General features: G+C 41.0%; 3 protein-coding genes across 5 annotated transcripts; all 3 read left to right on the forward strand.

Moving 5' to 3' along the window:
* Positions 1 to 4,138: 4,138 nt before the first annotated feature.
* On the forward strand, positions 4,139 to 11,568 carry LOC308120478 (E3 ubiquitin-protein ligase TRIM39-like; the record flags this gene model as incomplete). The annotated part of the gene is made up of 4 exons (XM_080481094.1): positions 4,139 to 5,732; positions 10,163 to 10,276; positions 10,955 to 11,151; positions 11,350 to 11,568. The coding sequence occupies 4 exons, from the start codon at positions 4,139 to 4,141 to the stop codon at positions 11,566 to 11,568; spliced, it is 2,124 nt and encodes a 707-aa protein (XP_080337220.1).
* Positions 8,149 to 20,948, forward strand: LOC308120767 (E3 ubiquitin-protein ligase TRIM21-like). Its single transcript, XM_080481574.1, has 3 exons — positions 8,149 to 8,271; positions 16,457 to 18,643; positions 19,604 to 20,948. Exon 2 carries the CDS (start codon positions 16,466 to 16,468, stop codon positions 18,110 to 18,112), a length of 1,647 nt encoding a protein of 548 aa, XP_080337700.1. The 5' UTR covers positions 8,149 to 8,271; positions 16,457 to 16,465; the 3' UTR covers positions 18,113 to 18,643; positions 19,604 to 20,948.
* Positions 15,342 to 26,308, forward strand: LOC308120766 (E3 ubiquitin-protein ligase TRIM21-like). Of its 3 annotated transcripts, none has more exons than XM_080481572.1 (2): positions 15,342 to 15,429; positions 24,021 to 26,308. In XM_080481572.1, the coding sequence occupies exon 2, from the start codon at positions 24,030 to 24,032 to the stop codon at positions 25,677 to 25,679; it is 1,650 nt and encodes a 549-aa protein (XP_080337698.1). In that variant the 5' UTR covers positions 15,342 to 15,429; positions 24,021 to 24,029; the 3' UTR covers positions 25,680 to 26,308. The 3 variants fall into 3 exon arrangements, with proteins under 3 accessions (XP_080337698.1, XP_080337699.1, XP_080337697.1); XM_080481573.1 differs by having other exon boundaries at positions 15,365 to 15,429; positions 24,030 to 26,308; XM_080481571.1 differs by lacking the exon at positions 15,342 to 15,429 and adding an exon at positions 21,624 to 21,739.
* The last annotated feature ends 727 nt before the right edge of the window (positions 26,309 to 27,035 follow it).

Consider the following 27,035-nt stretch of genomic DNA (forward strand, 5'->3'; position numbering starts at 1 on the left):
AGATGGAGATGGATGAATTTTATGTGGAAGGTGGAGGAGAAGCAGCTCCACCTGCCTCTGTAGCAATCGCTTCAGTTTGACCTAAAGTGACGAGGCAGGAGGGAGATTCCTGTATGATCTGCAGTTCCTCCTGAATGGATCTGAGCAGCACAGACACTTCTTCCACCGTTACCCACATCAGACGCCCTCCGATCGCTGGGAGTGGTTCTGTTTGCTCACTTATTTACCAGGCTGGACTTTTAGTTTCAATTTGAACAGAGAATCTGAGGAGTTAAAAACCCAAATAACTGAACTCTGCTCATTTATTTGTCTTGATTAAAAACAGCACTATAATATGTCGAGTTGTTTCACTGCTTCACACAGATTGTTATTTTTTTAAATATTGAACTTTTCTCCAACATGCTCCTCTTCCTCCTTTTGAAACGTGATGCCTCTGAAAGATGAAGGTTGTGGATCAGACACGGGCTTCTTATAGACGTGATGGATGGAGTTAAATTAGTCTTTGGCTGCAGGTCTAATGTGTGAATGTTTGGGGGGGGGGGGGTGAAAAAAACATGGGAGGGAAATTCGTATTGACTCATTGTGAAAGCGCCGTAACAAAAACATCAGTATTACTTTCAGATTGAAGCAGTTAAAATGTAAATGACAGAGAAGGGTGCCTTAGCGAGAACTGCATATTGATGTAAATAAAAATAAAAAACAACAGACCTCCAGCATCTCGGTGCACCTTCATGTCTTAGGTAGGAGACTGTTGTTGGATTCCAGCCAGGTCATTTTCTCTCATTCTGACTTAATTTGAATATTTGACTCATCCGATTGTGTTTTTATTTTTCATGCCTTTTCTATTTCCTCATCTTTACCAAAGATAAAGTTCCTGCTGTACTTTCAGTGTTCATATTTTGTCGTCCGTCTCAGCGACTGCTCGACTCCATCTAAAAGCAGATGTTGGATTCAGAAGGACGTGTGCTGTGGTTTTCGTTATAGGTGATGTTTGTCCCAGATCTTGCATGTATGTTTGTCTTTACCTGGAATATTATCAGAATAAAATGTTTACCGTCATGGAGTCTCTGCCGTGCTTACTTCTCTGCACTCGCACTGCCTGATGGCTGCATGTTTATCTGTGTTTCTGTGTGTGAAACAACATCCCACAAGATGAGTGACGGCTGGATTTCCTGCACTGTGACGCATCTCGTGGGTGAGATACTGAGATATAATCACACCGTTTCCTTTTCTGGATATAAATACAAGTTTCAGGTTATTCCCATGATTTGAAGGTATTATTATGACTTTTCTCTCACATGCATGTGTTATTTCTCTCTGTGCTTTCTTTTCCCATGAGCAGGCAGACGCTTATTAACACCCTGACTGATATTTTTCTGGATGACTACTTTCAGATGGGGGATAAATACTACCTGTACCTGAAGTTACTTGATACAAATACTTTTTTTTTTTTTGCCCTTTTCCTACTTGAATAGTACACTTGCAATCTCACCTCTAAGTAGCATAAAAAAAATACTTGATAGCATTAATAGGTGAAAACATTGTACTTTTGAATGACACCACACACCAAAATGAAACTTCACCCTGCCAATCCTGAAATTCAGAACATTTGGTCTCAAAACGTATCTGATATTCAAATATGCTATTGTCCAACTGTATACTTTAGTTTTACTGTAGTAAGACTTTTAGTAAAAGTGGTGGTGGAGGAAGAGGAGGACACACGTAACACTGAGGCAGTGAAAATGAAAGTTAAAGTCAAACTGCAGTTCAGACGCGTCTCCGTGTTTCTGTGAGAAGAAATATAACCTGAGTTCATCTGTACTTTCACAGACACCGACTCCAACACTGGTGAGTACAGCTGATCACTTTTATACTGACTCTCAGAAAACTGCATGAAGAAGGTGAACAAATGTCCTCTTTGTACAGACATGTCCACTTTTCAAGTCCTTGTCAGGAAGTGTGACAAAAACTCATATTTAAACTTTGAATACGATTTAACAAAGATGTACAAAATACAGTAAATGAACAATGGTGATGTCGTTGATGATCAGTTAAAGGAATTAGATTGAATTTAAGAAACTCTTTCTACAAGGTTTATTCTATCTGGTTTCTACAGCCTGGTAGTACGGAAGAGTTTTAGGGCCACTGAAGAAAAAAAAAATTCGGAGGCTAAAAAAACCCTTTGTGGCTTCAGAAAAAGTCGAAAATCAAAGTCGAGATTTTTTTTTTTCACGGAGAGACCTCTATCCATCCCTCATCATTTGCCCGGAGATGTGACTTCACATTAAATCACTTAATTCTGACTATATCAGGTTGCTTACTGCTTATGGACGTGTGATTTTACACAGGATTTCCTGGATTAATAAGAACATTTAAATAAGCAGCCCGGGATCCGTGACTTTGTCCTTCGTATTCGACGAACTTCCACAACGGAACCAGGCAGCAGGCTGCTCTGTCTCTTCTGGTCCTGATACTGATGATAACTGCACCGCGTTTATGAGCGAGATTCTGTCCTGAAGCATCTTTTCATCACTTCATTAAACCGCCTAATATGCATTTTGAGGAAGCAGTGACACGTGCTGGCAAGTGGATGGACGGACTTTTTTTTTCCACCGTGAAAAAAAAAAATCTCGACTTTTTCTGAAGCGCACGAAGGTTTTGGGGGTTTTTTTAGCCTCCGAATTTTTATTTTTCTTCAGTGGCCCTAAAACTCTTCCGTATGGTAGACATTAAGTGTCACGTGGTCGTTGCGTGGTCGTTGCATTCATCAAGGATAAAGGTCACCCCAAATATGATTGTTGTAAAATCAAACAAGTTTTAGATATAAAACAAGAGCAACCAGAGATTTCTGACCTCCGCCAAGGGAAGACATGGACACAGGGAAATGACACATATTCCACATCCAGATCAACTGCCTTTATTGATTTATGCACTTTGGTGATCCTGTGATTTTATTTCATAATTTGAAAAAAAACAGGATAAAACATTATATTGCAAATGAACATTTTCAATTGTAACGATTATGTTGATCGGGATCACCACCAACATTTAATGGTTCTTCCTATTCTCATGAAGATCAACACATTAGTTTATGAAATATCTTCTTAACAGACAGACAGACAAATAAACAGGTGATTTTATAAAATCCTCAGTGGAGGTAATAAAGGTATTGAAGGTTTAATCTGACAGGAACTAAAGTTCTAAACTTTCCACCCAGGTTGTGCAAAAGTCCATTTTATGTTGGGAGTATCAACAGGGTGAACAATGAATTGCAGCTTCAAATACAGTCTCACTCCACATTGTGTGATACCTACGTTTGTCTACAGCTAAAAAGAAACAAAGTCATTCAACAAAATTGCAGAGGAAAGTTCTCAAAATGTAACAAGGGTACGTTTCATCTGCCTAATCTTTACGATTGTAGGACAACTCGTCCATGGATGAGGTTTTTGTTTGAGAAAATTAATCCTGTACAATGTACTTTTACATATTGTTATGTCTAATTTCAGGTTCAAGCTGATTATTAAACTCCAACAAATCCTGTTTGTCATGTCAAAGACCCTAAAAATACATGATATTGTCCACCTTAATACACTCCCATGTTTTTGTGTCAAATATACTTAATAGTCCTTCCAAATGTGTTAAATATACTTTGAAATTCAATTCTTCAAATCAGTAATGCTGAAAAGAAATTAGTCGTGGACGAGATGCCACGAGGGGGAGCTGTTCCAAACCTGCAGACGGGACAACAGAATGACACAACTGGTTATTCTGCTTTTGCAGGTCTTGTTCTTGGTGTGATCAGAGGTTTAGTTGGCTGCTGTGTGTGTGGCACACGACAACATTAAAGTTTCCTTTCTAACAGTTTAGGCCGTCGGCAGACTGAGTATGAAGTTACAAAATGACTTCCTTCGCTTCAGTTTGTAGAATTAGTCACACAAGCAAGACAGAGCCACTGCCAAGTAGGATTAACAGCATTGTCTTTGAAAAATGTGGAAATAAAAACAAAGTTCAGTTAAAATGTGGGCAGTAACAGAATAAAAATGAAAACCTTCAGAATGTAAAAACTGTACGATAATTTAAAATAGTAAAACTGAACAATAATGTTTTACTCTCTGTCTTTTGTCCTCAGTGGGTGAAGATGTCTGCTGCCAGCAATCTGCGCTCTGAAGATCAGTTTCTTTGCTCCATCTGTCTGGACGTGTTCACTGATCCAGTCAGCACACCATGTGGACACAACTTCTGCAACCAGTGCATCACTGAGCACTGGAACTCCAAGGTCATATGTGACTGTCCTCTGTGTAATAAAGTGTTCAGAACAAGACCTGAACTCAACGTCAACACTTTGTTCTCTGAGGTTGTTGCTCAGTTCAGACATGAAGCTGAACACAAAGCCAGCAGCAGCAGCTCAGAGCAACAAGCTGCCAAACCAGGAGAAGTTCCCTGTGACGTCTGCAGTGGAACCAAAGGGAAGGCCCTCAAGTCCTGCCTGGTGTGCCTGGTCTCCTACTGTCAGACTCACCTGGAGCCTCATCTGACAGTGTCAGTCCTGAAGAAACATCAGCTGATGGAGCCTGTGGAGAACCTGGAAGACAGGATGTGTCCGAAGCACCAGAAACCTCTGGAGCTGTTCTGTAAGAGCGAGCAGACGTGTGTCTGCATGATGTGCACTGTTTTAGAGCACAAGACTCACGAGTTTGTTCCTCTGAGTGAAGAATGTGAAGGAAAGAAGACGGAGCTGAGGAAGACTGAGGCTGAAATGCAGCAGATGATCCAGAAGAGAAGAGTGAAGATCAATGAGATCAGAGAGTGTCTGAAGAAGAGTAAAGCTGCTGCAGACAGAGAGAAAGCAGAAGGTGTTGAGGTGTTCACTGCTCTGATGCAGTGTGTTGAGAGAGATCTGAACCAGATGATGAAGAGGATGGAAGAGGAAGAGAAAGCCAGAGAGAAACGGGCTGAAGGTCTCATCAAAGATCTGGAAGAGGAGATCAGTGAGCTGATGAAGAGGAGCTCAGAGGTGGAGCAGCTCTTACACTCTGAAGACCACCTCCACCTCCTCCAAGGCTTCTCCTCCCTGAAAGCTGCTCCACCCACCAAGGACTGGACGGAGGTCAGCGTCCGTCCATCATCATATGAGGGGACTGTAGTGAGAGCTGTGGCTCAGCTGGAGGAGACTCTCAGCAAAGAGATGAAGAATCTGTTTGAGGCTGAGCTGAAGGGGAAGCAGCAGTTTGCAGTGGATGTGACTCTTGATCCTGATACAGCACATCCTAAACTCATCTTGTATGATGATGGGAAACAAGTGAGTCTTGGTGATGAGAGGAAGAAGCTTCCAGACAACCCAGAAAGATTTTCTCTTTGTGTGTGTGTTTTAGGAAAACAAAGTTTCTCTTCAGGTAAATTTTACTTTGAGGTTCAGGTTAAAGGAAAGACTAAATGGGATTTAGGAGTGAGCAAAGAGTCCATCAACAGGAAGGGAGAGATCACAGTGAGGCCTGATGAAGGTTTCTGGACAATACGGTTGAGACATGGAAATGAGTACTCAGCTTATGAGAACTCTCCAGTGCGTCTCTCTCTGAGGTTTGTTCCTGAGAAGGTGGGGGTGTTTGTGGATTATGAGGAGGGTCTGGTCTCGTTCTATGATGTAGATGCTGCAGCTCTGATCTACTCCTTCACTGGCTGCTGCTTCACTGACAAACTCCTCCCATACTTCAGTCCCTGTCTTAATGATGGTGGTAGATGGCGAAGAAAAAAAAAGTTAAAAAAAAATAAATAAATAAAAAAAAATAAAAAATAAAATAAACCTGTTTCCTCTGTCTGATTCATGGCAGAACACCTTCATGGTTGAAGCTCCATCAGGATCTTTTTCATGTGTTTCTAGAGCTTCATGAGCAGGAATCTTTCAGTCTGTGTGTCTTCAAGCTGCAGAGTCACATTGTTAGTTTTTCTCTCCAGCTTCAAGGTTTCTTAAAGGGGAAATTTAATCTTGAGATTTTACAATCAAATGTAACACAATCTGGTGGAAGAAGTACAACAGAGGATCCAAACAGAGAAAACTGTGCAAACTACGTCCTAATCATGGTCATTTATGATGATTGAGCCTGTACAACGTGCTGAATGTTGGAAATGTATTAACTAAGTTTCTCTTAGTGAAATGTCCTCTGTGCATTGAACCCGTCCTATTGAACTTAAACTGTAGATACGGTGGGCTGCTGCAGTGGGAACACAAGCTCCAGGAGGATATTTTATCATTCAAAGTCTGTGTGAAGCAGATTTATGTTCATTAAAAACCCAGTTTACAGACCGATTGTTCAAACTGGGTCTGAATGTCTGTGCAGGTCAGAAACAAGATGAGGACGTGATCTAAGTAAACAATGTAAACAATGTTCTGCTGGTGGCCTTAATTCCAGTTCTCCTACACGATCAGATGGAGATGGATGAATTTTATGTGGAAGGTGGAGGAGAAGCAGCTCCACCTGCCTCTGTAGCAATCGCTTCAGTTTGACCTAAAGTGACGAGGCAGGAGGGAGATTCCTGTATGATCTGCAGTTCCTCCTGAATGGATCTGAGCAGCACAGACACTTCTTCCACCGTTACCCACATCAGACGCCCTCCGATCGCTGGAAGTGGTTCTGTTTGCTCACTTATTTACCAGGCTGGACTTTTAGTTTCAATTTGAACAGAGAATCTGAGGAGTTAAAAACCCAAATAATTGAACTCTGCTCATTTATTTGTCTTGATTAAAAACAGCACTATAATATGTCGAGTTGTTTCACTGCTTCACACAGATTTTTATTTTTTATTTAAATATTGAACTTTTCTCCAACGTGCTCCTCTTCCTCCTTTTGAAACGTGATGCCTCTGAAAGATGAAGGTTCTGGATCAGACACGGGCTTGTTATAGACGTGATGGATGGAGTTAAATTAGTCTTCGGCTGCAGGTCTAATGTGTGAATGTTTGGGGGGGTGAAAAAAACATGGGAGGGAAATTCGTATTCAATTGACTTATTGTGAAAGCGCCGTAACAAAAACATCAGTATTACGTTCAGATTGAAGCAGTTAAAATGTAAATGACAGAGAAGGGTGCCTTAGCGAGAACTGCATATTGATGTAAATAAAAATAAAAAACAACAGACCTCCAGCATCTCGGTGCACCTTCATGTCTTAGTTAGGAGACTGTTGTTGGATTCCAGCCAGGTCATTTTCTCTCATTCTGACTTATTTTGAATATTTGACTCATCCGATTGTGTTTTTATTTTTCATGCCTTTTCTATTTCCTCATCTTTACCAAAGATAAAGTTCCTGCTGTACTTTCAGTGTTCATATTTTGTCGTCCGTCTCAGCGACTGCTCGACTCCATCTAAAAGCAGATGTTGGATTCAGAAGGACGTGTGCTGTGGTTTTCGTTATCGGTGATGTTTGTCCCAGATCTTGCATGTATGTTTGTCTTTACCTGGAATATTATCAGAATAAAATGTTTACCGTCATGGAGTCTCGGCCGTGCTTACTTCTCTGCACTCGCACTGCCTGATGGCTGCATGTTTATCTGTGTTTCTGTGTGTGAAACAACATCCCACAAGATGAATGACGGCTGGATTTCCTGCACTGTGACGCATCTCGTGGGTGAGATACTGAGATATAATCACACCGTTTCCTTTTCTGGATATAAATACAAGTTTCAGGTTATTCCCATGATTTGAAGGTATTATTATGACTTTTCTCTCACATGCATGTGTTATTTCTCTCTGTGCTTTCTTTTCCCATGAGCAGGCAGACGCTTATTAACACCCTGACTGATATTTTTCTGGATGACTACTTTCAGATGGGGGATAAATACTACCTGTACCTGAAGTTACTTGATACAAATACTTTTTTTTTTTTGCCCTTTTCCTACTTGAATAGTACACTTGCAATCTCACCTCTAAGTAGCATAAAAAAAATACTTGATAGCATTAATAGGTGAAAACATTGTACTTTTGAATGACACCACACACCAAAATGAAACTTCACCTTGCCAATCCTGAAATTGAGAACATTTGGTCTCAAAAAGTATCTGATATTCAAATATGCTATTGTCCAACTGTATACTTTAGTTTTACTGTAGTTAGACTTTTAGTAAAAGTGGTGGTGGAGGAAGAGGAGGACACACGTAACACTGAGGCAGTGAAAGTGAAAGTTAAAGTCAAACTGCAGTTCAGACGCGTCTCCGTGTTTCTGTGAGAAGAAATGTAACCTGAGTTCATCTGTACTTTCACAGACACCGACTCCAACACTGGTGAGTACAGCTGATCACTTTTATACTGACTCTCAGAAAACTGCATGAAGAAGGTGAACAAATGTCCTCTTTGTACAGACATGTCCACTTTTCAAGTCCTTGTCAGGGAGTGTGACAAAAACTTATATTTAAGCTGTGAATACGATTTAACAAAGATGTACAAAATACAGTAAATGAACAATGATGATGTCGTTGATGATCAGTTAATGAAATTAGAACACCTTCATGGTTGAAGCTCCATCAGGATCTTTTTCATGTGTTTCTAGAGCTTCATGAGCAGGAATCTTTCAGTCTGTGTGTCTTCAAGCTGCAGAGTCACATTGTTAGTTTTTCTCTCCAGCTTCAAGGTTTCTTAAAGGGGAAATTTAATCTTGAGATTTTACAATCAAATGTAACACAATCTGGTGGAAGAAGTACAACAGAGGATCCAAACAGAGAAAACTGTGCAAACTACGTCCTAATCATGGTCATTTATGATGATTGAGCCTGTATAACGTGCTGAATGTTGAAAATGTATTAACCGCTTGATATTATCTGTAATTGTTTATATATTAATGCAATATTTGTGTCTCACATAAACTTTAATAAAATGAAGTGGAAAAAAAAACCCAACTCAGATTCTGTCTTTCTAAATGAGTTTTGGTCACAAACAGCACGGTCCTTTTTATCTTGAGCTCAGACATCACATCACTTTTACCTGTGTACTTCTTGTACTTGTGTCTCACACTAAAGTATTTGTACTCACCAGTATTTGTAGCTGAGAAACTCCAGATGAACACAGTAGAGTGGAGCTCACTCACACACTCAGAGGTTTGTGTGGACTGCAGCTCATAACTGTACAAAGTTCAGCTGCTCTCCTTCTTCTTCTTCTTCTTCTTGTCTTCTTGCTGCGACTGAACCAGAAGAGGAGCTTCACCTCTTCAACACTCTCCTGATGGTTGATGTTATCCTGAAATCTACTGGTCACAGAGAGGAACTACAATACTTCAATGATCGTCAACAGACACAAGTCGTTTCCGGGTTCCAGTTACAAAGTTGCAGCAAACAACACAACCTGAGATGTGATTCTCCTCGAGGCGTCTGTCTTTTACAGAATAATATTGACGTTAAATGGAGTCAAAACCGTGTCAATAGTGTGATAAATGTTACCGTTAATTTGAGTGCGGCCTAACTTCCTTCTTCTTCTGCTTCCTCTTCCATAATGTTGCATTACCGCCACCTGCTGGTTCTTTTTTTTCATCAATTTTTTATTATTTCATAATACAGCACCACAAAGTGAACACTTACAGAACATAACATAACAAGACAAAACAAAACACTAACAAATAAATACATAATAAAAAATTATGATTATAAACATTGAACAGTTAAAGAAAGAAAGAAAGAAAGAAAGAAAGAATAAATGAATTAATCAGTCAATAATAAGAACAATACCAAAAAGAAGAAGAAGAAGACCAAGCTCTCCAGCACCAACTCAATGTGATGAGCAGCCAACTTAAAGACTGCAAAGCACTGGAGGAGGACCGCAAAGCCAAAAAGGCAGAGACCAAAGACCTGAGGTGAAAAAACGAGGCTCTGCAGGAGAAGGCTCTAGACCTCCAGCTGAAACTCTCCACGCAACACGACTTGGAGGAAAAATACAAGCGTGAGCAGGAAAGGAGCCGAGCCTGAACGCAAGTCACAACTGACCTCCAGTGACAGGATCAGGAGTTGAAAGAAAAATTGAAAAAGGACTTTCAGATGGAAAGTGACTTCTTAACACTGAAGGTGTAAAATTACCAGAAGTCGCAGCAAATCAAGATTCTCCAGTTCCAAATGATGGACCTGAAAAGGCAGTATGAAGACGCATGTCTTTATCTCAAGAATAACAAAGACCTCAAAACTGTGTCAGATGTGAGCTACCAGGAAGCTGACCGAGAGCAAGAGTACGAGAAGATTACCAACGAGCTCAGGCAACTCTTGGCTTTGAGAGGCGAGTACCTTCAGGTGAAGACTTCCAAAGAGTGTGAAGTGTTATTTCGTTGCTTTTAGTGCAGTGTCTTCAGAACAAATACTCACTCTGAACATTGTTTTGTAAGTATCACAACCACCTCGGGTTATAATAAGGCCAATGCTGATTTTGAGGCTTCATTTCAATAGTACTTGAATAGTACACTTGGAATCTCACCTCTAGGTATCATAAAAAAATACTTGATAGCATTAATAGGTGAAAACATTGTGTTGAGCTATGCTCTCATTTTGTTATGATTTGCTATATGCTACATGTGTTGTATTATAGTTTTTGTTTACAAGTTGTCAATGGCAACGCTGCTCGATCATGTGACTAATGCTGATCTAATTGCTGACGTGCAACACATGCGTAAATAAATAGGGTGTGTGCCCGGTGTGGGTGATCACAAAAGAGGAAATACGTGTCTGTGCTGTGTCTTATGCCACGATGAGAAAATGACTCTGCTAACAGGTTATGGGCCCAGAGTCATAACGCACAGTTCAATTAAGTACCGGGTGAAAGTCGCGACGTGTACTGCGTACACCTGAGAGCCGGTTTGGAGTGATCTAACAATGAGTAGGAAGGACAGAGGCGCGGTGCCAACTAGCCGCTGGGCCAGGCTCGTTTTTGACGGAGACGAGAAGAACTACGAGCTATGGGAGACAACGTTTTTGGGCCACCTCTGTCTACAAGGGTTAAAATACACTATCCTGAATGAACCCGCTGCCGATGATGAGGAGGATGAGGAGAAGAACGCCGAGGCCTACGCGGAGCTCATTCAGTTTTTGGATGACAAGAGCCTGTCGCTGGTAATGCGCGACGCGGCGGATAACGGACGCGAGGCACTCAAGCTTCTCCGGGAATATTACGCTGGCAAAGGGAAGCCCAGAGTAATAAACCTATACACCGAGTTGACTTCACTGCAAAAGTCGCCCATTGAGAGTGTCACTGAATATATCATCAGAGCGGAGACTGCGATTACTGCTTTGAGAAACGCAGGTGAGACGCTCAGTGACGGACTTTTAATAGCCATGGCGTTAAAAGGGCTACCAGAGACATTTAAGCCGTTTGCAATACATGTGTCTCAGAGCGATGAGAAAGTGACTTTTGCAGAATTCAAGACGAAACTCAGAAGTTATGAAGATGTAGAGAACATGCGCGCAACTGTGTCAGAGGATACGGTTATGAGGGCGAGAGCGCAGTTTGGCACAAAGCGCGCGCCCGAAGGTGCAAAGAACAGTGAAAATATGGACATTGTGTTACAAGTGCGGTGTCAAAGGCCACATTGCCAGGGCCTGTCCGCGTAAACAATGGTGCAATCACTGCAAAAGCAACACGCACAATACTGTAAGCTGCAGAAGGAAAAAGCAGCGCGATAACGCACGGATGGCATCCGAGGAGTCGGGGAGCAAGGAGTACGCATTCCGGGTGAGCGACGCGAAGAAGCGGGTCCCAGATGTCAAGAGAACGGGACTGATGGTGGACGCGGGCGCAACGTCACACATCATCACAGACATCGCAAAGTTCAAGACGTTCAACGGGAGTTTCCAGGCCGGGACGCACTGCGTGGAGCTCGCGGACAGATCCAGGTGCAACGGAGTCGCCAAGCGCAGAGGTGACGCGGAGGTGTGGCTTATCGACAGCGAGGGGCAGAGTTTCCGGACAACGCTCAGGGGAGCCCTATACATCCCAACATATCCCCAGGATATCTTCTCTGTGAAAGCTGCTACCACCAGTGGAGCCACAGTGAACTTCAGTGAGAAGAACGGTGTCCTGCTTCATAAAGACGGTACCAGATTCCCCATATACGTACACAACAAGCTTTTCTATCTGCACACTTTAGATGTTGACTGTAATGACCAGTGTAAGAAAAGTCTTGATTTGCAAAGTTGGCATGAAATCTTAGGTCATTGCAATTATGCAGATGTGTTAAAGCTAAGACATGTTGTAGATGGGATGGACATTAAGAATGAAAGTAATAAACCTGTTCCATGTTGTGAAGTTTGCACTCAGGGGAAGTTTGTTCAAACTAGGAACAGAGGGCCAGATACAAGGGCCAAAGCACCTCTGAATATGGTGCACACAGACTTAGCTGGTCCTATAGACCCAGTGTCTAGAGATGGTCATAAATATGCACTATCCTTCACAGACGGCTATTCTAGTGCAGTGTTTGTATATTTTTTGAAAAATAAAAGTGATACAGTGCAAGCAACTGAGAAGTTTATAGCCGACATGGCTCCTCATGGTAAAATAAAATGCATGAGATCTGACAATGGTACAGAGTACACAAGCAGAGAGTACCAAGCTTTGATGCGCAGGAGTGGTATTAGGCATGAGACCTCAGCCCCATACTCTCCACAACAAAATGGTACTGCTGAACGCAACTGGAGAACCCTGTTTGAAATGGCCAGGCGCATGCTCATAGAGAGTGGGCTGCCAAAGATGTTGTGGACCTATGCTGTCCAGACAGCTGCTGTGGTGAGGAATAGGTGCTTTAGCAACCGCACTAAACAGACTCCCTACTACATGTTAACAGGCAGACAGCCAAATATTTCCAGAATGCAGAAGTTTGGACTGGTGTGTTATGCTTACAAACAGAATAAAGGGAAATTGGACTCTAGATGTGAGAAAGGCATTTTTGTTGGATACGACAAGAATAGTCCAGCCTATTTGGTGTACTATCCCAGCAACAGAAAAGTACAAAAACATAGACTTGTGGAGTTTGCATCTAGATTGAATCAGGAAGTACTGGATGCTGAAGATGATGATATCGTGATTCAGAATAAAAGAGAACAAGTGAAAACCCCTTCAGTTAGCCCACAAATAACTGAAAACCAAAAAGAAGAGCACTCAGAAAGCAAAACAGAGGAGTGTGATACTGAAACAGTGGAAGTTAAAGAAGACAAACCCAAAGAGAGACGCTACCCTGATAGAGAAAGGAAAAAGCCAGATTATTACGGGGACCATGCTTGTGGGTTTGAGGAGGACATAAATATTGACTACTGTTACAGACTTATGTGTAATGTGCCACAGACTTATAAAGAAGCTGTTACCTCAATGAACGCAAGAGACTGGACTGAAGCAATGGACGAGGAAGTTCAATCTTTGAAGGACAACTCAACGTTTACCCTGTCCACTCTACCAGAGGACAAGGATGTAGTGGGGGGTAAGTGGGTTTACGCAATGAAGAAGAACAAAGACGGAACAGACAAATACAAGGCGAGATATGTTGCCAAAGGTTTCAGTCAGAAAAGGGGTGTTAACTATGACGAGACTTTCTCTCCTACAGCCAGTATGGTCAGCATCAGGCTCTTGGCACAGAAAGCAGCACAAGACAATCTGGTCGTTCACCAGATGGATGTAAAAACAGCATATTTACATGCACCAATTGAGTGTGAAATTTATATTGAACAACCTGAGGGTTATGAAGTGAGATCTAATGGAGACAAACTAGTATGTAAACTGAAGAAATCCCTGTATGGATTAAAACAGTCAGGGCGCAACTGGAACAAAATGTTGCATGATTATCTGTGTGAAATACAGTTTGTACAAAATCCAGCTGATCATTGTGTCTACAGCAAAATTACTGGCAATGAGAAAGTTCACATCATCATATGGGTTGATGATTTGATTATTGCCACTAGTGATGATGATGGTATGAAATGTGAAAAAGAAAAGCTAAGTTCCAAGTTCAGGATGAAAGACTTGGGTAAACTGTCACATTTTCTAGGTGTTGACTTTGACCAAAGTGCTGAATGTGTTAAGATGTCACAATGCAGGTATGTACAAACAATACTGGAGAGATTTGACATGTTAAACTGTAAGCCTAGAGCTACCCCATGTGAACAAAAACTTGACTACAGTGATGATGCTGAAATACTGGATGATGTGAGGAAATACAGAGAGGCAGTTGGTAGCTTAATCTACCTGGCAACCTGTACAAGGCCAGACTTAAGCTTCGTAGTGAGCAAACTGTCTCAGTATTTCAACAAACCAACTACTGAACAATGGACAACTGTAAAGCATGTTTTAAGGTATTTGAAAGGTACCCAAAACAAGGAACTATGTTTCAGAAAATACAAAGATGAGAACCTCATCCATGCTTACAGTGACGCTAATTGGGCAGCTGATATTGGTGATCGAAAAAGCACTACGGGTTACTGTATCAGTCTAAACAAGAACGGTCCAATAGTCTCATGGAAAACTAAAAGACAGCCTACAGTCGCACTTTCTACCTGTGAGGCTGAGTACATGGCTTTGGCTGCAACCATACAAGAGTATTTGTATTTGAAACAGTTTTTGAACTGTCTTGATGGCCAAACATACAAATGTATTGTTTATGAGGACAATCAGGGCACTATAGCCTTAACAAAGAACCCTGTACATAGGCAACGATGTAAACATGTGGATATTAAATACCACTTTTTAAGGTCTACGTTGGATGATGACCAAATATGCCTATTGATTGTCCAACAAATGAAATGGTTGCTGATGTACTGACCAAGCCTGCAACGAAACAAAAACCTTTGAAATTTGAAATGTTTATGTTTGGTATGTAAACCAAGTTATGTTACAGTTAAATGGACTCTTCAAATGTGAGCAAGTGGGGGTGTTGAGCTATGCTCTCATTTTGTTATGATTTGCTATATGCTACATGTGTTGTATTATAGTTTTTGTTTACAAGTTGTCAATGGCAACGCTGCTCGATCATGTGACTAATGCTGATCTAATTGCTGACATGCAACACATGTGTAAATAAATAGGGTGTGTGCCCAGTGTGGGTGATCACAAAAGAGGAAATATGTGTCTGTGCTGTGTCTTATGCCACGATGAGAAAATGACTCTGCTAACACATTGTACTTTTAAATGACACCACACACCAAAATGAAACTTCACCTTGCCAATCCTGAAATTGAGAACATTTAGTCTCAAACAGTATCTGATATTTGATATTCAAATATGCTATTGTCCAACTGTATACTTTAGTTTTACTGTAGTTAGACTTTTAGTAAAAGTGGTGGTGGAGGAAGAGGAGGACACACGTAACACTGAGGCATTGAAAGTGAAAGTTAAAGTCAAACTGCAGTTCAGACGCGTCTCCGTGTTTCTGTGAGAAGAAATGTAACCTGAGTTCATCTGTACTTTCACAGACACCGACTCCAACACTGGTGAGTACAGCTGATCACTTTTATACTGACTCTCAGAAAACTGCATGAAGAAGGTGAACAAATGTCCTCTTTTGTACAGACATGTCCACTTTTCAAGTCCTTGTCAGAGAGTGTGACAAAAACTCATATTTAAGCTGTGAATACGATTTAACAAAGATGTACAAAATACAGTAAATGAACAATGATGATGTCGTTGATGATCAGTTAAAGAAATTAGATTAAATTTAAGAAATTATTTTTCATCAAGGTTAAAGGACATCCTGAATATGATTGTTGTAAAATCAAACAAGTTTTAGATATAAAACAAGAGCAACCAGAGATTTCTGACCTCCGCCAAGGGAAGACATGGACACAGGGAAATGACACATATTGCAGTTTGGTGATCCTGTGATTTCATTTCATAATTTGAAAAAGCACAAGATAAGACAATATATTGCGAAATGAAGATTTTCAATTGTAATGATTATATTGATCGGGATCACCACCAACATTTTTCTTTTTACTTCAGAAGAAGGCCATTACACTCATAAATCAAGCTGATTATTAAACTCCAACAAATCCTGTTTGTCATGTCAAAGACCCTAAAAATACATGATATTGTCCACCTTAATACACTCCCATGTTTTTGTGTCAAATATACTTAATAGTCCTTCCAAATGTGTTAAATATACTTTGAAATTCAATTCTTCAAATCAGTAATGCTGAAAAGAAATTAGTTGTGGACAAGATGCCATGATGGGGCGCTGTTCCAAACCTGCAGACGGGACAACAGAATGACACAACTGGTTATTCTGCTTTTGCAGGTCTTGTTCTTGGTGTGATCAGAGGTTTAGTTGGCTGCTGTGTGTGTGGCACACGACAACATTAAAGTTTCCTTTCTAACAGTTTAGGCCGTCAGCAGACTGAGTATGAAGTTACAAAATGACTTCCTTCGCTTCAGTTTGTAGAATTAGTCACACAAGCAAGACAGAGCCACTGCTCTAATAAAGTGTTGAACTGTGTTTTACTCTCTGTCTTTTGTCCTCAGTGTGTGAAGATGTCTGCTGCCAGCAATCTGCGCTCTGAAGATCAGTTTCTTTGTTCCATCTGTCTGAACGTGTTCACTGATCCAGTCACCACACCATGTGGACACAACTTCTGCAACCAGTGCATCACTGAGCACTGGAACTCCAAGGTCATATGTGACTGTCCTCTGTGTAAAGAGGTTTTCTACAAGAGACCTCAGCTGAGGGTCAACACGTTCATCTCTGAGGTTGTTGCTCAGTTCAGACATGAAGCTGAACACAAAGCCAGCAGCAGCAGCAGCTCAGAGCAACAAGCTGCCAAACCAGGAGAAGTTCCCTGTGACGTCTGCAGTGGAACCAAAGTGAAGGCCCTCAAGTCCTGCCTGGTGTGCCTGGTCTCCTACTGTCAGACTCACCTGGAGCCTCATCTGACAGTGTCAGTCCTGAAGAAACATCAGCTGATGGAGCCTGTGGAGAACCTGGAAGGCAGGATGTGTCCGAAGCACCAGAAACCTCTGGAGCTGTTCTGTAAGAATGAGCAGACGTGTGTCTGCATGATGTGCACTGTTTTAGAGCACAAGACTCATGAGTTTGTTCCTCTGAGTGAAGAATATGAAGGAAAGAAGACGGAGCTGAGGAAGACTGAGGCTGAAATGCAGCAGATGATCCAGAAGAGAAGAGTGAAGATCAATGAGATCAGAGAGTGTCTGAAGAAGAGTAAAGCTGCTGCAGACAGAGAGAAAGCAGAAGGTGTTGAGGTGTTCACTGCTCTGATGCAGTGTGTTGAGAGAGTTCTGAACCAGATGATGAAGAGGATGGAAAAGGAAGAGAAAGCCAGAGAGAAACGGGCTGAAGGTCTCATCAAAGATCTGGAAGAGGAGATCAGTGAGCTGATGAAGAGGAGCTCAGAGGTGGAGCAGCTCTTACACTCTGAAGACCACCTCCACCTCCTCCAAGACTTCTCCTCCCTGAAAGCTGCTCCACCCACCAAGGACTGGACGGAGGTCAGCGTCCGTCCATCATCATATGAGGGGACTGTGGTGAGAGCTGTGGCTCAGCTGGAGGAGACTCTCAGCAAAGAGATGAAGAATCTGTTTGAGGCTGAGCTGAAGGGGAAGCAGCAGTTTGCAGTGGATGTGACTCTTGATCCTGATACAGCACATCCTAAACTCATCTTGTCTGATGATGGGAAACAAGTGAGTCTTGGTGATGTGAAGAAGAATCTTCCAGACAACCCAGAAAGATTTTCTCTTTGTGTGTGTGTTTTAGGAAAACAAAGATTCTCTTCAGGTACATTTTACTTTGAGGTTCAGGTTAAAGGAAAGACTGAATGGGATTTAGGAGTGAGCAAAGAGTCCATCACCAGGAAGGGAAAGTTCACACTGAGCTCTGATAAAGGTTTCTGGACAATATGGTTGAGAAATGGAAATGAGTACTCAGCTCTTAAAGGGTCTCGAGTGCGTCTCTCTCTGAGGTTTGTTCCTGAGAAGGTGGGGGTGTTTGTGGATTATGAGGAGGGTCTGGTCTCGTTCTATGATGTAGATGCTGCAGCTCTGATCTACTCCTTCACTGGCTGCTGCTTCACTGACAAACTCCTCCCATACTTCTGTCCCTGTCTTAATGATGGTGGTAAAAACTCTGCACCTCTGATCATCTGTCCCGTCAATCAAACTGTCTGATCAGTTTTTATCATTAAACGTCACCAACAATGAATAAAGTGGTGAGAAAGTGACAGATTAACTGTGATTGATGTTGAACAATTCTATAATTTCATTGAGCAGCAGTTTGTATCTACAGAAAGGTTCTGACAGTTTGTACAACACAAGTAAAGATGTGATGAGAAGAGGAAACACTGAGCAGTCAGAGTCGGTATAAACCTGTTTCCTCTGTCTGATTCATGGCAGAACACCTTCATGGTTGAAGCTCCATCAGGATCTTTTTCATGTGTTTCTAGAGCTTCATGAGCAGGAATCTTTCAGTCGTGTCTTCAAGCTGCAGAGTCACATTGTTAGTTTTTCTCTCCAGCTTCAACGTTTCTTAAAGGGGAAATTTAAGCTTGAGATTTTACAATCAAATGTAACACAATCTGGTGGAAGAAGTACAACAGAGGATCCAAACAGAGAAAACTGTGCAAACTACGTCCTAATCATGGTCATTTATGATGATTGAGCCTGTAAAAAGTGCTGATTGTTGGAAACAATATTAGAAATGTATTAACTGCTTGATATTATCTGTAATTGTTTATATATTAATGCAATATTTCTGTCTCACATAAACTTTAATAAAATGAAGTGAAAAAAAATCCCAACTCAGATTCTGTCTTTCTAAATGAGTTTTGGTAACAAACAGCACGGTCCTTTTTATCTTGAGCTCAGACATCACATCACTTTTACCTGTGTACTTCTTGTACTTGTGTATCACACTAAAGTATTTGCCCTCACCAGTATTTGTAGCTGAGAAACTCCAGATAAACACAGTAGAGTGGAGCTCACTCACACAGTCAGAGGTTTGTGTGGACAGCAGCTCATAACTGTACAAAGTTCAACTGATCTTCTTCTTCTTCTTCTTCTTCTGGTTCTTCTTGTTCTTGTTTGTGTCTTTTTGCTGCGACTGAACCAGAAGAGGAGCTTCACCTCTTCAACACTCTCCTGATGGTTGATGTTATACTGACCTCTGCTGGTCACAAAGAGAAACTACAATACTTCAGTTTTTTTGAATGACTCTCTTTCCCTGACTCACAGTTCTAATGAAGATCACTGTCATTTCAAGTGGATGAAAAACTTAGAGATTACTAGTTACTTATTGACTTACTCTATATCTCGAGAAAGGCTTTCAATACTTAAATCTCTGGGTTTTTCAAGTAGTTTTTTATTATGTTGCCTAATTGGTTTTACTTATAATAAATAGCTAAATGTCGATTGTATGTGTAATTTATTTGGAAATGTCTTTTTTTAATGAAGATTTGTATGCAAGTAGCTTGCACCAGAGTGTAATTAACTATATGATGGTTAAGTGTCATGTGTGACATTTTATTGATAAAACGCATGAAAATGTATAACTTATAAGATGTTTGAACATTTCATTATATTTATGACAACACACGCGTCAATGTGATATCTGTAAAATATACAAAAAAAAACCAATTGATCAATCACTTCTTTTCTTTTAAGTACTTTGATTCTCTTAGTGAAATGTTCTCTGTGCATTGAACCCGTCCTATTGAACTTAAACTGTAGATACGGTGGGCTGCTGCAGTGGGAACACAAGCTCCAGGAGGATATTTTATCATTTAAAGTCTGTGTGAAGCAGATTTATGTTCATTAAAAACCCAGTTTACAGACCGATTGTTCAAACTGGGTCTGAATTTCTGTGCAGGTCAGAAACAAGATGAGGACGTGATCTAAGTAAACAATGTAAACAATGTTCTGCTGGTGGCCTTAATTCCAGTTCTCCTACACGATCAGGCAGAGATGGATGAATTTTATGTGGAAGGTGGAGGAGAAGCAGCTCCACCTGCCTCTGTAGCAATCGCTTCAGTTTGACCTAAAGTGACAAGGCAGGAGGGAGATTCCTGTATGATCTGCAGTTCCTCCTGAATGGATCTGAGCAGCACAGACACTTCTTCAACCGTTACCCACATCAGACGCCCTCCGATCGCTGGAAGTGGTTCTGTTTGCTCACTTATTTACCAGGCTGGACTTTTAGTTTCAATTTGAACAGAGAATCTGAGGAGTTAAAAACCCAAATAATTGAACTCTGCTCATTTATTTGTCTTGATTAAAAACAGCACTATAATATGTCGAGTTGTTTCACTGCTTCACACAGAGTGTTATTTTTTTAAATATTGAACTTTTCTCCAACATGCTCCTCTTCCTCCTTTTGAAACGTGATGCCTCTGAAAGATGAAGGTTGTGGATCAGACACGGGCTTCTTATAGACGTGATGGATGGAGTTAAATTAGTCTTCGGTTGCAGGTCTAATGTGTGAATGTTTGGGGGGGGTGAAAAAAACATGGGAGGGAAATTCGTATTGACTCATTGTGAAAGCGCCGTAACAAAAACATCAGTATTACTTTCAGATTGAAGCAGTTAAAATGTAAATGACAGAGAAGGGTGCCTTAGCGAGAACTGCATATTGATGTAAATAAAAATAAAAAACAACAGACCTCCAGCATCTCGGTGCACCTTCATGTCTTAGTTAGGAGACTGTTGTTGGATTCCAGCCAGGTCATTTTCTCTCATTCTGACTTATTTTGAATATTTGACTCATCCGATTGTGTTTTTATTTTTCATGCCTTTTCTATTTCCTCATCTTTACCAAAGATAAAGTTCCTGCTGTACTTTCAGTGTTCATATTTTGTCGTCCGTCTCAGCGACTGCTCGACTCCATCTAAAAGCAGATGTTGGATTCAGAAGGACGTGTGCTGTGGTTTTCGTTATAGGTGATGTTTGTCCCAGATCTTGCATGTATGTTTGTCTTTACCTGGAATATTATCAGAATAAAATGTTTACCGTCATGGAGTCTCTGCCGTGCTTACTTCTCTGCAGTCGCACTGCCTGATGGCTGCATGTTTATCTGTGTTTCTGTGTGTGAAACAACATCCCACAAGATGAGTGACGGCTGGATTTCCTGCACTGTGACGCATCTCGTGGGTGATATACTGAGATATAATCACACCGTTTCCTTTTCTGGATATAAATACAAGTTTCAGGTTATTCCCATGATTTGAAGGTATTATTATGACTTTTCTCTCACATGCATGTGTTATTTCTCTCTGTGCTTTCTTTTCCCATGAGCAGGCAGAAGCTTATTAACACCCTGACTGATATTTTTCTGGATGACTACTTTCAGATGGGGGATAAATACTACCTGTACCTGAAGTTACTTGATACAAATACTTTTTTTTTTTGCCCTTTTCCTACTTGAATAGTACACTTGCAATCTCACCTCTAAGTAGCATAAAAAAAAATACTTGATAGCATTAATAGGTGAAAACATTGTACTTTTAAATGACACCACACACCAAAATGAAACTTCACCTTGCCAATCCTGAAATTGAGAACATTTGGTCTGAAAAAAAGTATCTGATATTCAAATATGCTATTGTCCAACTGTATACTTTAGTTTTACTGTAGTAAGACTTTTAGTAAAAGTGGTGGTGGAGGAAGAGGAGGACACACGTAACACTGAGGCAGTGAAAATGAAAGTTAAAGTCAAACTGCAGTTGAGACGCTTCTCCGTGTTTCTGTGAGAAGAAATATAACCTGAGTTCATCTGTACTTTCACAGACACCGAGTCCAACACTGGTGAGTACAGCTGATCACTTTTATACTGACTCTCAGAAAACTGCATGAAGAAGGTGAACAAATGTCCTCTTTGTACAGACATGTCCACTTTTCAAGTCCTTGTCAGGAAGTGTGACAAAAACTCATATTTAAACTTTGAATACGATTTAACAAAGATGTACAAAATACAGTAAATGAACAATGATGATGTCGTTGATGATCAGTTAAAGGAATTAGATTGAATTTAAGAAACTCTTTCTACAAGGTTTATTCTATCTGGTTTCTACAGCCTGGTAGTACGGAAGAGTTTTACGGCCACTGAAGAAAAAAAAAATTCGGAGGCTAAAAAAACCCTTTGTGGGTTCAGAAAAAGTCGAAAATCAAAGTCGAGATTTTTTTTTTTTTCACGGAGAGACCTCTATCCATCCCTCATCATTTGCCCGGAGATGTGACTTCACATTAAATCACTTAATTCTGACTATATCGGGTTGCTTACTGCTTATGGACGTGTGATTTTACACAGGATTTCCTGGATTAATAAGAACATTTAAATAAGCAGCCCGGGATCCGTGACTTTGTCCTTCGTATTCGACGAACTTCCACAACGGAACCAGGCAGCAGGCTGCTCTGTCTCTTCTGGTCCTGATACTGATGATAACTGCACCGCGTTTATGAGCGAGATTCTGTCCTGAAGCATCTTTTCATCACTTCATTAAACCGCCTGATATGCATTTTGAGGAAGCAGTGACACGCGCTGGCAAGTGGATGGACGGACTTTTTTTTTCCACCGTGAAAAAAAAAAAATCTCGACTTTTTCTGAAGCGCACGAAGGTTTTGGGGTTTTTTTAGCCTCCGAATTTTTATTTTTCTTCAGTGGCCCTAAAACTCTTCCGTATGGTAGACGTTAAGTGTCACGTGGTCGTTGCGTGGTCGTTGCATTCATCAAGGATAAAGGTCACCCCAAATATGATTGTTGTAAAATCAAACAAGTTTTAGATATAAAACAAGAGCAACCAGAGATTTCTGACCTCCGCCAAGGGAAGACATGGTCACAGGGAAATGACACATATTCCACATCCAGATCAACTGCCTTTATTGATTTATGCACTTTGGTGATCCTGTGATTTTATTTCATAATTTGAAAAAAAACAGGATAAAACATTATATTGCAAATGAACATTTTCAATTGTAACGATTATGTTGATCGGGATCACCACCAACATTTAATGGTTCTTCCTATTCTCATGAAGATCAACACATTAGTTTATGAAATATCTTCTTAACAGACAGACAGACAAATAAACAGGTGATTTTATAAAATCCTCAGTGGAGGTAATAAAGGTATTGAAGGTTTAATCTGACAGGAACTAAAGTTCTAAATTTTCCACCCAGGTTGTGCAAAAGTCCATTTTATGTTGGGAGTATCAACAGGGTGAACAATGAATTGCAGCTTCAAATACAGTCTCACTCCACATTGTGTGATACCTACGTTTGTCTACAGCTAAAAAGAAACAAAGTCATTCAACAAAATTGCAGAGGAAAGTTCTCAAAATGTAACAAGGGTACGTTTCATCTGCCTAATCTTTACGATTGTAGGACAACTCGTCCATGGATGAGGTTTTTGTTTGAGAAAATTAATCCTGTACAATGTACTTTTACATATTGTTATGTCTAATTTCAGGTTCAAGCTGATTATTAAACTCCAACAAATCCTGTTTGTCATGTCAAAGACCCTAAAAATACATGATATTGTCCACCTTAATACACTACCATGTTTTTGTGACAAATCTACTTTAGTCCTTCCAAATGTGTTAAATATACTTTGAAATTCAATTCTTCAAATCAGTAATGCTGAAAAGAAATTAGTTGTGGACGAGATGCCATGAGGGGGCGCTGTTCCAAACCTGCAGACGGGACAACAGAATGACACAAGTGGTTATTCTGCTTTTGCAGGTCTTGTTCTTGATGTGATCAGAGGTTTAGTTGGCTGCTGTGTGTGTGGCACACGACAACATTAAAGTTTCCTTTCTAACAGTTTAGGCCGTCAGCAGACTGAGTATGAAGTTACAAAATGACTTCCTTCGCTTCAGTTTGTAGAATTAGTCACACAAGCAAGACAGAGCCACTGCCAAGTAGGATTAACAGCATTGTCTTTGAAAAATGTGGAAATAAAAACAAAGTTCAGTTAAAATGTCGGCAGTAACAGAATAAAAATGAAAACCTTCAGAATGTAAAAACTGTACGATAATTTAAAATAGTAAAACTGAACAATAATGTTTTACTCTCTGTCTTTTGTCCTCAGTGTGTGAAGATGTCTGCTGCCAGCAATCTGCGCTCTGAAGATCAGTTTCTTTGCTCCATCTGTCTGGACGTGTTCACTGATCCAGTCACCACACCATGTGGACACAACTTCTGCAACCAGTGCATCACTGAGCACTGGAACTCCAAGGTCATATGTGACTGTCCTCTGTGTAAAGAGGTTTTCTACAAGAGACCTCAGCTGAGGGTCAACACGTTCATCTCTGAGGTTGTTGCTCAGTTCAGACATGAAGCTGAACACAAAGCCAGCAGCAGCAGCAGCTCAGAGCAACAAGCTGCCAAACCAGGAGAAGTTCCCTGTGACGTCTGCAGTGGAACCAAAGGGAAGGCCCTCAAGTCCTGCCTGGTGTGCCTGGTCTCCTACTGTCAGACTCACCTGGAGCCTCATCTGACAGTGTCAGGCCTGAAGAAACATCAGCTGATGGAGCCTGTGGAGAACCTGGAAGACAGGATGTGTCCGAAGCACCAGAAACCTCTGGAGCTGTTCTGTAAGAGCGAGCAGACGTGTGTCTGCATGATGTGCACTGTTTTAGAGCACAAGACTCACGAGTTTGTTCCTCTGAGTGAAGAATGTGAAGGAAAGAAGACGGAGCTGAGGAAGACTGAGGCTGAAATGCAGCAGATGATCCAGAAGAGAAGAGTGAAGATCAATGAGATCAGAGAGTGTCTGAAGAAGAGTAAAGCTGCTGCAGACAGAGAGAAAGCAGAAGGTGTTGAGGTGTTCACTGCTCTGATGCAGTGTGTTGAGAGAGATCTGAACCAGATGATGAAGAGGATGGAAGAGGAAGAGAAAGCCAGAGAGAAACGGGCTGAAGGTCTCATCAAAGATCTGGAAGAGGAGATCAGTGAGCTGATGAAGAGGAGCTCAGAGGTGGAGCAGCTCTTACACTCTGAAGACCACCTCCACCTCCTCCAAGGCTTCTCCTCCCTGAAAGCTGCTCCACCCACCAAGGACTGGACGGAGGTCAGCGTCCGTCCATCATCATATGAGGGGACTGTGGTGAGAGCTGTGGCTCAGCTGGAGGAGACTCTCAGCAAAGAGATGAAGAAGAATCTATTTGATCCTGAGCTGAAGAGGAAGCAGCAGTTTGCAGTGGATGTGACTCTTGATCCTGATACAGCACATCCTAATCTCATCCTGTCTGATGATGGGAAACAAGTGAGTCATGGTGATGAGAGGAAGAAGCTTCCAGACAACCCAAAGAGATTTTCTTTTTTTGTGGGTGTTTTAGGAAAACAAAGTTTCTCTTCAGGTAAATTTTACTTTGAGGTTCAGGTTAAAGGAAAGACTAAATGGAATTTAGGAGTGAGCAAAGAATCAATCACCAGGAAGGGAGAGATCACACTGAGCCCTGATGAAGGTTTCTGGACAATATGGTTGAGAAATGGAAATGAGTACTCAGCTCTTAAAGGGCCTGCAGTGCGTCTCTCTCTGAGGTTTGTTCCTGAGAAGGTGGGGGTGTTTGTGGATTATGAGGAGGGTCTGGTCTCGTTCTATGATGTAGATACTGCAGCTCTGATCTACTCCTTCACTGGCTGCTGCTTCACTGACAAACTCCTCCCATACTTCAGTCCCTGTTTCAATGATGGTGGTAAAAACTCTGCACCTCTGATCATCTGTCCCGTCAATCAAACTGTCTGATCAGTTTTTATCATTAAACGTCACCAACAATGAATAAAGTGGTGAGAAAGTGACGGATTAACTGTGATTGATGGTGAACAATTCTATGATTTCATTGAGCAGCAGTTTGTATCTACAGAAAGGTTCTGACAGTTTGTACAACACAAGTAAAGATGTGATGAGAAGAGGAAACACTGAGCAGTCAGAGTCGGTATAAACCTGTTTCCTCTGTCTGATTCATGGCAGAACACCTTCATGGTTGAAGCTCCATCAGGATCTTTTTCATGTGTTTCTAGAGCTTCATGAGCAGGAATCTTTCAGTCTGTGTGTCTTCAAGCTGCAGAGTCACATTGTTAGTTTTTCTCTCCAGCTTCAAGGTTTCTTAAAGGGGAAATTTAATCTTGAGATTTTACAATCAAATGTAACACAATCTGGTGGAAGAAGTACAACAGAGGAACCAAACAGAGAAAACTGTGCAAACTACGTCCTAATCATGGTCATTTAGGATGATTGAGCCTGTAAAAAGTGCTGAATGTTGGAAACAATATTAGAAATGTATTCACCGCTTGATATTATCTGTAATTGTTTATATATCCATGCAATATTTCTGTCTCACATAAACTTTAATAAAATGAAGTGGAAAAAACCCCAAACTCAGATTCTGTCTTTCTAAATGAGTTTTGGTAACAAACAGCACGGTCCTTTTTATCTTGAGCTCAGACATCACATCTCTTTTACCTGTGTACTTCTTGTACTTGTGTCTCACACTAAAGTATTTGTACTCACCAGTATTTGTAGCTGAGAAACTCCAGATGAACACAGTAGAGTGGAGCTCACTCACACACTCAGAGGTTTGTGTGGACTGCAGCTCATAACTGTACAAAGTTCAGCTGCGCTCCTTCTTCTTGTTGTTCTTGTCTTCTTGCTGCGACTGAACCAGAAGAGGAGCTTCACCTCTTCAACACTCTCCTGATGGTTGATGTTATCCTGAAATCTACTGGTCACAGAGAGGAACTACAATACTTCAATGATCGTCAACAGACACAAGTCGTTTCTGGGTTCCAGTTACAAAGTTGCAGCAAACAACACAACCTGAGATGTGATTCTCCTCGAGGCGTCTGTCTTTTACAGAATAATATTGACATTAAATGGAGTCAAAACCGTGTCAATAGTGTGATAAATGTTACCGTTAATTTGAGTGCGGCCTAATTTTCTTCTTCTTCTGCTTCCTCTTCCATAATGTTGCATTACCGCCACCTGCTGGTTCTTTTTTTTCATCAATTTTTTATTATTTCATAATACAGCACCACAAAGTGAACACATATAGAACGTAACAAGACAAAACAAAACACTAACAAATAAATACATAATAAAAAG

The sequence above is a fragment of the Lipophrys pholis genome (genome assembly GCF_963383615.2).
Source record: "Lipophrys pholis genome assembly, chromosome: 15".
Lineage (NCBI taxonomy): Eukaryota > Metazoa > Chordata > Actinopteri > Blenniiformes > Blenniidae > Lipophrys > Lipophrys pholis.

What these genes read in the sequence shown, in the direction of transcription:
- LOC308120767 (XM_080481574.1), top strand. Translation starts at nt 16,466, where the DNA reads ATGTCTGCTGCCAGCAATCTGCGCTCTGAAGATCAGTTTCTTTGTTCC.
- LOC308120766 (XM_080481572.1), top strand. Translation starts at nt 24,030, where the DNA reads ATGTCTGCTGCCAGCAATCTGCGCTCTGAAGATCAGTTTCTTTGCTCC.